Consider the following 12,713-nt stretch of genomic DNA (forward strand, 5'->3'; position numbering starts at 1 on the left):
ATTAGTTCCATTGAAAAATGGGAATTTTGGGATTAATTTAATCAAAAAATGGGAATTTTGGGGTTTAATTTTATCAAAAATGGGAATTTTGAGGGGAATTCTGCAAAAAAATGGAATTTTTGGGATTAAAATCCAATTAAAAATGGGAATTTTTGGATTAATTTAACTGAAAATGGGAATTCTGGGATTTAATTACAACTAAAAACGGAAATTTTGAGCTTTAATTCAAATTAAAAATGGGAAATTTTGGGATAAATTTAATCAAAAATTGGGAATTTCTGGAAATAATTAAATCAAAAAATGAGAATTTTGGGGGTTAATTCCATCCAAAAATGGGAATTTTGGGATTAATTTAATCAAAAAATGGGAATTTTGGGATTTAATTTGATCAAAAAATGGGAATTTTGGGATTTAATTTTGCCTAAAAATGGGAATTTGGGGATAAATTTTTATCAAAAAATGGGAATTTTGGGGTTTAATTTTATCAAAAATGGGAATTTGGGGGGAATTCTGGCAAAAAAAATGGAATTTTTGGGATTAAAATTCAACTAAAAATGGGAATTTTGGGATTAATTTAACTAAAAATGGGAATTTTTGGGATTTAATTACAACTAAAAATGGAATTTTGGGATGAATTTCACCAAAATTGGGGAATTTGGGATGAATTTCACCAAAAATTGGGGAATTTGGGATGAATTTCACCAAAAATTGGGGAATTTGGGATGAATTTCACCAAAAATTGGGGAATTTGGGATGAATTTCACCCAAATTTGAGATTTTTTCCCCAATTTCCCTCCCAGACACAGAACTGAGGGCGGAGCTGGAGCAGCTGAGGTCGAACCTGTCGGAAATTTGGGATTTGGGTAAGAAAATCCAAATTTGGGGATTTTTTTAAAAAAATTCAAGTTTTGGGGATTCTAGAAAATTCCAAATTTTGAAAACTAAAAAAAAAAAATCAGTGATTTTAAGAAAATTCTGAATTTTGGGGGTTTTAAGAAAATTCTGATGTGGGGATTTAAAGAAAATTCAAATTATGGAAATTTTTAAGAAATTGAAAATTTTGGGAAATTGAAGAAAATTCTGAATTTTAGGAATTTTTAGAAAATTTCAATTTGAGGATGATAAAAAAAATCAAAATTTAGGAAATTCTAAGAAAATTCTGATTCTGGTTTTTTTTTTTTAAAAATCCCAAATTTTGGAAATTTTAAGAAAATTCTAATGTGGGAATTTTAAGAAAATTCAAATTATGGAAATTTTTAAGAAATTGTAAATTTTGGGAAATTTAAGAAAATTCTGAATTTTTGGAATTTTTAGAAAATTTCAATTTGAGGATTATAAAAAAATCAAAATTTTGGAAATTTTAAGAAAATTCTGATTCTGGGGATTTTTTTTAAATTTTGAAATTTTAACAAAATTGCAATGAGGGGATTGGAAAAAATTCAAGTTATGGAAATTTAAAAGAAATTGCAAATTTTGGGAAATTTAAGAAAATTCCAAATTTTAGGAATTTTTAAGAAAATTCCAATTAGAGGATTGTAAAAAAAACCAAAATTTTGGAAATTTTAAGAAAATTTCGATGTGGGAAATTAAAGAAAATTCAAATTATGGAAATTCTTAAGAAATTGCAAATTTTGGGAAATTTAAGAAAATTCTGAATTTCATGAATTTTTAGAAAATTTCAATTTGAGGATGATAAAAAAATCAAAATTTTGGAAATTCTAAGAAAATTCTGATACTGGGGGTGTTTTAAAAAATCCCAAATTTTGGAAATTTTAAGAAAATTCTGATGTGGGAAATTAAAGAAAATTCAAATTATGGAAATTTTTAAGAAACTGTAGATTTTGAGAATTTCAAGAAAATTGCAAATTTTGGGGGATTTATAGAAAATTCCAAATTTGGGGATTTTCACGGAAATTTCAATTTGGGGATTGTAAAAAAATTTAAAATTTTGGAAATTTTAAGAAAATTCCGATTCTGGGGATTTTTTTAAAATCCCAAATTTTGGAAATTTTAAGAAAATTCTGATGTGGGAAATCAAAGAAAATTCAAATTATGGAAATTTTTAAGAAATCGCAAATTTTGAGAATTTCAAGAAAATTGCAAATTTTGGGGGATTTAAAGAAAATTCCAAATTTGGGGATTTTCAAGAAAATTTTAATTTGGGGATTTAAGAAATTCCAAATTTTGGGAATTTAAAGAAAATTGCAATCAGGGAATTTAAAGAAAATTCAGATTTTAGAATTTTTAAAGAAATTGCAAATTTTGGGAATTTAAAAAAAATCAATTTTGGGAATTTTATTAAAATTCCAAATTTTGGGAATTAAAAAAATTCTGATTTGGGGATTTTTAAGAAAATTGCAAATTTTAGGAATTTTAAGGAAATTTCAATTTGGGGATTGTAAAAAATTACTGGGCTATACTGGGTTATACTGGGCTGTACTGGGTTATACTGGGTTATACTGGGTTATACTGGGTTATACTGGGCTATACTGGGTTATACTGGGTTATACTGGGTTATACTGGGCTGTACTGGGCTGTACTGGGTTGTGCTGGGTTATACTGGGCTGTACTGGGTTATACTGGGTTATACTGGGTTGTGCTGGGTTATACTGGGCTGTACTGGGTTATACTGGGTTATACTGGGCTGTACTGGGTTATACTGGGTTATACTGGGTTATACTGGGTTATACTGGGCTGTACTGGGTTTTACTGGGCGGTACTGGGTTATACTGGGCTGTACTGAGTTATACTGGGTTATACTGGGTTATACTGGGCAGTACTGGGCTGTACTGGGTTATACTGGGTTATACTGGGTTATACTGGGCTGTACTGGGTTGTACTGGGTTATACTGGGTTATACTGGGCTGTACTGGGCTGTACTGGGTTATACTGGGTTATACTGGGTTATACTGGGCTGTACTGGGCTGTACTGGGTTATACAGGGCTGTACTGGGTTATACTGGGCTGTACTGGGTTATACTGGGCTGTACTGGGTTATACTGGGTTGTACTGGGCTATACTGGGTTGTACTGGGTTAAACTGGGCTGTACTGGGTTAAACTGGGTTATACTGGGTTATACTGGGCTGTACTGGGCTATACTGGGCTGTACTGGGTTATACTGGGCTGTACTGGGTTATACTGGGTTATACTGGGCTGTACTGGGTTATACTGGGCTGTACTGGTTTAAACTGGGTTATACTGGGCTGTACTGGGTTAAACTGGGCTGTACTGGGTTGTACTGGGCTATTCTGGGCTGTACTGGGTTAAACTGGGTTATACTGGGTTATACTGGGTTATACTGGGTTGTACTGGGCTGTACTGGGCTGTACTGGGCTGTACTGGGTTATACTGGGTCGTACTGGGTTATACTGGGCTGTACTGGGTTATACTGGGTTATACTGGGCTGTACTGGGTTATACTGGGTTATACTGGGTTATACTGGGTTAAACTGGGCTGTACTGGGTTATACTGGGTTGTACTGGGTTATATTGGATTGTACTGGGTTATACTGGGTTGTACTGGGTTAAACTGGGCTGTACTGGGTTAAACTGGGTTATACTGGGTTATACTGGGTTATACTGGGCTGTACTGGGCTATACTGGGCTGTACTGGGTTATACTGGGCTGTACTGGGTTATACTGGGTTATACTGGGCTGTACTGGGTTATACTGGGCTGTACTGGGTTATACTGGGCTGTACTGGGTTATACTGGGTTATACTGGGCTGTACTGGGTTAAACTGGGCTGTACTGGGTTGTACTGGGCTATACTGGGCTGTACTGGGTTAAACTGGGTTATACTGGGTTATACTGGGTTGTACTGGGCTGTACTGGGCTGTACTGGGTTGTACTGGGCTGTACTGGGTTATACTGGGCTGTACTGGGTTATACTGGGCTGTACTGGGTTATACTGGGCTGTACTGGGCTGTACTGGGTTATACTGGGCTATACTGGGCTGTACTGGGTTATACTGGGCTATACTGGGCTGTACTGGGTTATACTGGGTCGTACTGGGTTATACTGGGCTGTACTGGGTTATACTGGGTTATACTGGGCTGTACTGGGCTGTACTGGGCTGTACTGGGTTATACTGGGTTATACTGGGTTATACTGGGTTATACTGGGTTATACTGGGTTGTGCTGGGTTATACTGGGCTGTACTGGGTTATACTGGGCTGTACTGGCTGTACTGGGTTATACTGGGTTGTGCTGGGTTATACTGGGCTGTACTGGGTTATACTGGGTTATACTGGGCTGTACTGGGCTGTACTGGGTTATACTGGGTTATACTGGGATATACTGGGTTATACTGGGTTATACTGTGTTATACTGGGTTATACTGGGTTATACTGGGTTGTGCTGGGTTATACTGGGCTGTACTGGGTTATACTGGGTTATACTGGGCTGTACTGGGTTATACTGGGTTATACTGGGTTATACTGGGCTGTACTGGGTTATACTGGGTTATACTGGGCTGTACTGGGTTATACTGGGTTATACTGGGCTGTACTGGGTTTTACTGGGCGGTACTGGGTTATACTGGGCTGTACTGAGTTATACTGGGTTATACTGGGCAGTACTGGGCTGTACTGGGTTATACTGGGTTATACTGGGTTATACTGGGCTGTACTGGGCTGTACTGGGTTGTACTGGGTTATACTGGGCTGTACTGGGCTGTACTGGGTTGTGCTGGGTTATACTGGGCTGTACTGGGTTATACTGGGTTATACTGGGCTGTACTGGGTTATACTGGGTTATACTGGGTTATACTGGGCTGTACTGGGTTTTACTGGGCGGTACTGGGTTATACTGGGCTGTACTGAGTTATACTGGGTTATACTGGGCAGTACTGGGCTGTACTGGGTTATACTGGGTTATACTGGGTTATACTGGGCTGTACTGGGTTGTACTGGGTTATACTGGGTTATACTGGGCTGTACTGGGCTGTACTGGGTTATACTGGGTTATACTGGGTTATACTGGGCTGTACTGGGCTGTACTGGGTTATACAGGGCTGTACTGGGTTATACTGGGTTATACTGGGCTGTACTGGGTTATACTGGGCTGTACTGGGTTATACTGGGTTGTACTGGGCTATACTGGGTTGTACTGGGTTAAACTGGGCTGTACTGGGTTAAACTGGGTTATACTGGGTTATACTGGGCTGTACTGGGCTATACTGGGCTGTACTGGGTTATACTGGGCTGTACTGGGTTATACTGGGTTATACTGGGCTGTACTGGGTTATACTGGGCTGTACTGGTTTAAACTGGGTTATACTGGGCTGTACTGGGTTAAACTGGGCTGTACTGGGTTGTACTGGGCTATTCTGGGCTGTACTGGGTTAAACTGGGTTATACTGGGTTATACTGGGCTGTACTGGGCTGTACTGGGTTATACTGGGTTGTACTGGGCTGTACTGGGCTGTACTGGGCTGTACTGGGCTGTACTGGGTTATACTGGGTCGTACTGGGTTATACTGGGCTGTACTGGGTTATACTGGGTTATACTGGGCTGTACTGGGTTATACTGGGTTATACTGGGCTGTACTGGGTTATACTGGGTTATACTGGGCTGTACAGGGTTAAACTGGGCTGTACTGGGTTATACTGGGCTGTACTGGGTTATATTGGATTGTACTGGGCTATACTGGGTTGTACTGGGTTAAACTGGGCTGTACTGGGTTAAACTGGGTTATACTGGGTTATACTGGGTTATACTGGGCTGTACTGGGCTATACTGGGCTGTACTGGGTTATACTGGGCTGTACTGGGTTATACTGGGTTATACTGGGCTGTACTGGGTTATACTGGGCTGTACTGGGTTATACTGGGTTATACTGGGCTGTACTGGGTTAAACTGGGCTGTACTGGGTTGTACTGGGCTATACTGGGCTGTACTGGGTTAAACTGGGTTATACTGGGTTATACTGGGTTGTACTGGGCTGTACTGGGCTGTACTGGGTTGTACTGGGCTGTACTGGGTTATACTGGGCTGTACTGGGTTATACTGGGCTGTACTGGGTTATACTGGGCTGTACTGGGTTAAACTGGGCTGTACTGGGTTATACTGGGTTATACTGGGTTATACTGGGCTATACTGGGTTATACTGGGCTGTACTGTGTTATACTGGGTTATACTGGGTTATACTGGGCTATACTGGGTTATACTGGGCTGTACTGGTCCATACTGGTCCGTACTGGTCCGTACTGGTCCATACCGGTCCATACTGGTCCGTACCGGTCCATACTGGTCCATACTGGTCCGTACTGGTCCATACTGGTCCGTACTGGTCCGTACTGGTCCGTACTGGTCCATACTGGTCTGTACTGGTCCATACTGGCCCATACTGGTCCGTACCGGTCCATACTGGTCTGTACCGGTCCGTACTGGTCCGTACTGGTCTCTGCAGTGCAGCAGGAGCAGACCCGGCTGCAGTTCGGGATCCACCAGCACCAACAGGAGCTGCACGAGCTGTCCGGTAATTCCTGAAATTCCCAAAATTCCCAAAACTCCTGAAATTCCCAAAAATTCCCCAAAATTCCCAAAAATCCCAAAATTCCCCAAATTCCAAAAATTCCCAAATTCCCCCAAAATTCACCAAATTACCCAAATTCAAAAAATTCCCCAAATTCCCAAAATCCCCAAATCTCCCCAAATTCTCAAAATTCCCAAAATTCCCCAAAATTCCCAAATTCCCCCAAAATTCCCCCCAAAAAATTCCCAAAAATTTCCCTGGTATTTCCCCCTTTTATTTTGTTTTCCCTGGGATTTATGGGATATTTATGGGATTTAGGGGATTTTTGGGATTTAGGGAATTTTTGAGATTTATGGGATCTATAGGATTTTAGGGGATTTATGGGATTTTGGGGATTTATGAGATTTATGGGATTTATGGGATTTATGGGATTGTTGAGATTTTGGGGATTTGGGGTATTTATGGGATTTGGGGTATTTATGGGATTTATGAGATTTTTGGGATATATGAGATTTTTGGGATTTATGGGATATTTATGGGATTTATGGGATATTTAGGATTTATGGGATTTATAGTATTTATGGGATATTTATAGGATTTTGTGTTTCCCCCAGAGGTGCTGTGCGGGGCCGTGGGCAGCTCCCGGCGCTGCGGGGCGGGCTGGCAGTGCCACACCCACAGCTGCTGTTCCTGCTGTGCCATTTCCCTGGGACTGATGGGATTTATGGGATATTTATGGGATATTTAGGATTTAGGATATTTATAGGATTTAGGATATTTATAGGATTTCTCTCTCTCCCCAGAGGTGCTGTGCGGGGCCGTGGGCAGCTCCCGGCGCTGCGGGGCGGGCTGGCAGTGCCACACCCACAGCTGCTGTTCCTGCTGTGCCATTTCCCTGGGATTGATGGGATTGATGGGATATTTATAGGATTTATAGGATTTATGGGATATTTAGGATTTTGTCTCTCCCCAGAGGTGCTGTGCGGGGCCGTGGGCAGCTCCCAGCGCTGCGGGGCGGGCTGGCAGTGCCACACCCACAGCTGCTGTTCCTGCTGTGCCATTTCCCTGGGATTGATTGGATTTATGGGATATTTATAGGATTTAGGATATTTATGGGATTTATGGGATTTATGGGATTTTGTGTTTCCCCCAGAGGTGCTGTGCGGGGCCGTGGGCAGCTCCCGGCGCTGCGGGGCGGGCTGGCAGTCCCACGCCCGGAGCTGTTTCTCTTTCTCGCGGCGCTCGCTGAGCTGGGGCGCCGCCCGCAACGCCTGCGCCGACCTGGGAGCGCACCTGGCCGTGGTCAGCGACGAGGCCGAGCAGGTGAGGGCGCCAATCCCAAATCACAAATCCTAAATCCATCCTAAATCCCAAATCCCAAATCCGAAATCCTTCCTAAATCCTAAATCACAAATCCCAAATCCACTCCGAATCCCAAATCCCAAATCCATCCTAAATCCCAAATCCCAAATCCATCCTGAATCCTAAACCCCAGATCCCAAATCCCAAATCCTAAATCCGTCCTAAATCCCAAATCCGAAATCCATCCTAAATCCTAAATCCCAAATCCCAAATCCATCCTAAATCCCGATTCCTAAATCCTGAATCCGTCCCAAATCCCAAATCCTAAATCGTCCACAAATCCTGAATCCCGATTCCCAAATAAATTCCAAATCCTAAATCCTAAATCCCAAATCCATCCTGAATCCTAAATCCCAATTCCTAAATCCTGAATCCATCCCAAATACTAAATCAACCCCAAATCCTGAATCCTGATTCCCAAATCAATTCCAAATCCTGAACCCCAATTCAATCCCAAATCCATTCCAAATCCCAAATCCTGAATTCATCCCAAATCCTGATTCCCAAATCAATCCCAAATCCCAAATCCATCCTAAATCCTGATTCCTAAATCCTGAATCCATCTCAAATCCCAAATCCCCATTCCTAAATCAACCGCAAATCCCAAATCCATTCCAAATCCCGGATCCTAAATCAATCCCAAATCCCAAATCAATCCTGAATCTCAAATCAAACCCAAATCCCAAATCAATCCTGAATCCCGAATCAATCCCAAATCCTAAACCAACCCCAAATCCCAAATCAACCCCAAATCCAACCCCAAATCCCAAATCCCAAATCAATCCCAAATCAATTCTGAATCTCAGATCAACCCCAAATCCCAAATCAATCCTGAATCCCAAATCAATCCCAAATCCCAAACTATCTCAAATCTTAAATCTGTCTCAAATCCCAAATCAACCCCAAATCCGAAATCTCAAATTCCAAACCCATCCCAAATCCTGAATCCCAAACCCCAAATCCCAAATCAACCCTGAATCCCGAATCCCAAATCAACCCTGAATCCCAAATCTTGAATCCATCCCAGATCCTGAATCCCAATTCCTAAATCAACCCATAATCCCGAAACAACCCCAAATCCCCCAAAACCCCAAATCCTCAATCCTAAATGCACCCTAAATCCTGAATCCCAAATCAACCCCAAATCCCAAATAAACCAAACCCTATATCCTAAAAACCCTCAAATCCCAAATCAAACCCAAATCCTGAATCCCAAAAACCCCAAATCCTGAATCCTGAGTCCCAAATCAACCCAAATCCCAAATCAACCCCAAATCCAAAATGAACCCCAAATCCCAAATCAATCCTGAATCCCGAATCAATCCCAAATCAATCCTAAATCCCAAATCAACCCCAAATCCCAAATCCCAAATGCCTCCCAAATCAATCCCGAATCCCAAATTCCAAATCCCAAATCCCAAATCAACTCCAAATCCAAAATCAACCCCAAATCCCAAATCAATCCCAAATCCCAAATCAACCCCAAATCCCAAATCAAGCCTGAATTTTATTTGGGATTTGGGGTTTGGGATGGATTCAGGGTTGATTTGGGATTTGGGATTGATTCAAGATTTGGGATTTGGGGCTGATTTGGGATTCAGGATTGAGTTGGGATTTGGGGTTGATTTGGGATTTGGGGTTGATTCAGGAATTGGGATTCAGGATCTGGGATGGATTCAAGATTTGGGATTCAGGATTGATTCAAGATTTGGGATTTGGGATTTGGGGTTGATTCGGGATTTGGGATTTGGGGTTGATTTTGGATTCAATATTGATTTGGGATTCAGGATTGATTTAGGATTCAGGATTGATTTGGGAATTGGGATTGATTTGGGATTTGGGGTTGGTTTAGGATTTGGGATTCAGGATCTGGGACGGATTCAAGGTTTGGGATTCAGGGTTGATTTGGGATTCGGGATGGATTCAGGATTTGGGATGGGTTTGGAATTTGACATTTGAGATTCAGGATTTGAGATGGATTTAAGATCTGAGATAAATTTGGGATTTGGGGTTTTTGGGATTTGAGGTTTTTGGGATGAATTTGGAATTTATTTGGGATTTAGGATTTGGGGTTAATTTGGGATTTATTTGGGGTTTATTTAGGATTTATTTGGGTTTATTTGGGGTTTCAGGAGTTCCTGCTGCAGCACTCCCAGCGAGGATTCTCCTACTGGCTGGGGCTGGCCTGGGATGAGCAGGGGAGCACCTGGAGCTGGGTCAATGGGGATGAGCTGAATTTCAGGTAAAAAATCCAAATTTTGGGCAAAAAATATAAATTTTGGGCAAAAAAATCTCATTTTGGGGGAAAAAATCCTGATTGGGGGGAAAAATGCTGATTTTTGGTAAAAAAATGTGATTTTTTGGGGGGAAAATGATTTTTTTTTGGTTAAAAAATCCTGATTTGAGGGGGAAAAAATCCTGATTTTTATTAAAAAATATATTGTGATTCTTATTAAAAAAATAAGATTTTGGGGTTTAAAAAATCACAATTTTCAGGTAAAAAATCCTTATTTTTGTGGGTGGAAATAATGAATTTTGGTAAAATAATCCTGATTTAAGAGAGAAAAAAAATGTTGATTTTTTGGTAAAAAAATCTGATTTTTTGGGGGGAAAATGATTTTTTTTTTTTGGTTAAAAAATCCTGATTTGAGAGGGGAAAAAATCCTGATTTTTATTAAAAATACATTGTGATTCTTATTGAAAAAATAAGATTTTGGGGTTTAAAAAATCACAATTTTCAGGTAAAAAATCCGTATTTTTTTGGGTGGAAATAATGAATTTTGGGTAAAAAATCCTGATTTAAAAGAGAAAAAAAATGCTGATTTTTATTGAAAAAGAAATCATGATTTTGAGTAAAATAATCCAGATTTTGGTTTAAAAAATTCTGATTTTTGGTAAAATAATTGTGATTTTTTTGGGGGGAAATGATGATTTTTTTTTTACCTTAAAAATCCTGATTTGAGAGGGAAAAAAATCCTGATTTTAATTTAAAAATATATTGTGATTTTTATTAAAAATTGAGATTTTGGGGTAAAAAAAATCACAATTTTCACGTAAAAAAATCCTTATTTTTGGGGGTGAGGACATAATAAATTTTGGTTTAAAAATCCTGATTTTTATTAAAAATATATTGTGAATTTCATTTAAAAATTGAGATTTTGGGGTTTAAAAAATCACAATTTTAAGGTAAAAAATCCTTATTTTTGTGGGATGGGAAATTCTGAATTTTGGTTTAAAAATCCTGATTTGAGAGGGGAAAAAATTCTGATTTTTATTGAAAAAGAAATCATGATTTTGAGTAAAATAATCCAGATTTTGGGGGAAAAAATGTTGATTTTGGGGTAAAAAAATCCTGATTGTTCTGATTAAACAGTTTGTGATTTTGAGTAAGAAAAAAATCAAATTTTGGCATTAAAAAAATCAGTTTTTAGTAAAAAAATACAGATTTTTCTGTTAAAAAATTCTGATTTTGAGTTTAAAAATCCTGATTTTGGGGTAAAAAAATCCTGATTTTAGGGGGGAAAAATTCCCAATTTTAGGGTAAAAAATTCCTGATTTTAGGGGGGAAAAAAATCCTGAATTTCAGTTTAAAAATCCTAATTCTGGGGTAAAAAATGCTGATTTTCAGTTTTAAAAAATCTCAATTTTTAATTAAAAAATCTTGCTTTTCAGCTAAAAAAAATTGGCAAAACTGATTTTAATGATTAAACAATAAAATTTAAAAAAATAATAATAATAAATAAAAAAATTTTAAAATAAAAAAATTTAGATTTTCAGGAAAAAAAAGCAGAAATTATTTTAATGATTAAATAACAAAATAAAAAAATAAAAATAATAGATTTTTAAAAATTAAAAATTTAGATTTTTCAGGGAAAAAAGGCAAAAATTATTTTAATGATTAAATAATAAAATTTTTAAAAATAAAAATAATAACTTTTTTAAAATTAAAAAATTTAGATTAAAAAAAGCAGGAATTATTTTAATGATTAAATAACAAAATAAAAAATAAAAATAATAAATTTTTTAAAATTAAAAAATTTAGATTTTCAGGAAAAAAATAGCAAAAATTATTTTAATGATTAAATAACAAAATAAAAAATTAAAAATAATAAATTTCTAAAAATTAAAAAATTTAGATTTTCAGCAAAAAAATGGCAAAAATTATTTTAATGATTAAATAATAAAATTTAAAAATAAAAATAATAAAAAATATGTTAAAAATAAAAAATACAGATTTTCAGCAAAAAAAGCAAAAATTATTTTAATGATTCAATAATAAAATTTTTAAAAATAAAAAAAATATTTAAAAAATAAAAAAATTTAGATTTTCAACCAAAAAAAAATTGGCAAAAATTATTTTTAACGAATGAAAAAAAATCCAAAATTTGACACCAAAACCACTCTCAAAAATCAGATTTATTTTTATTTTTCCCTTAAAAAAAGTCAGATTTATTTTTATTTTTCCCTCCAAAAAAATCAAATTTTTGCCTCATTACCCCCCCAAAAAATGGGGATATTTTAATTTTTTCACCTCAATTTATTTTTTTAATTTTTGGGTCATTAAATGTTGGGTTTATTTTGATTTTTGGGGCAGGTTTTGGGACGTGTGGCTGCAGGATCCCGAGAGGGAGCTGAAGAAATGCGGCAGCATCGGCGGCCAGGGGCGCTGGGTGCAGCAGAAATGCACGGGGCTGCACAGGTGGATCTGTGAGAAAGCTGCAAACTGCTGACATTCGGGTTCTGGGTGCAGCAGAAATGCACGGGGCTGCACAGGTGGATCTGTGAGAAAGCTGCAAACTGCTGACATTCAGATTTTCACACATTGCTGGGGAGCTGTGGGGAAAAATGGGATTTGGAGTGAAACAAATGGAATT

General features: G+C 37.9%; 1 protein-coding gene across 2 annotated transcripts in view; it reads left to right on the plus strand.

The window, feature by feature from the left end:
- Nucleotides 1-12,713, plus strand: part of LOC117009542 (C-type lectin domain family 4 member G-like) — a 39,367-nt gene extending 26,654 nt beyond the window's left edge. Inside the window, exons 5-10 of one of the 2 annotated variants that reach the window (XM_033083786.1) lie at nucleotides 801-863; nucleotides 6,412-6,480; nucleotides 7,631-7,800; nucleotides 9,972-10,081; nucleotides 12,434-12,509; nucleotides 12,584-12,713. In XM_033083786.1, coding sequence (XP_032939677.1) covers nucleotides 801-863; nucleotides 6,412-6,480; nucleotides 7,631-7,800; nucleotides 9,972-10,081; nucleotides 12,434-12,509; nucleotides 12,584-12,643 — 548 coding nt within the window. In that variant the 3' untranslated portion in view covers nucleotides 12,644-12,713. Of the gene's footprint in view, nucleotides 1-800; nucleotides 864-6,411; nucleotides 6,481-7,630; nucleotides 7,801-9,971; nucleotides 10,082-12,433 lie in introns of both variants that reach the window. The other variant, XM_033083787.1, reaches the window with a different exon arrangement.

Source organism: Catharus ustulatus, chromosome 33 (genome assembly GCF_009819885.2).
Source record: "Catharus ustulatus isolate bCatUst1 chromosome 33, bCatUst1.pri.v2, whole genome shotgun sequence".
Lineage (NCBI taxonomy): Eukaryota > Metazoa > Chordata > Aves > Passeriformes > Turdidae > Catharus > Catharus ustulatus.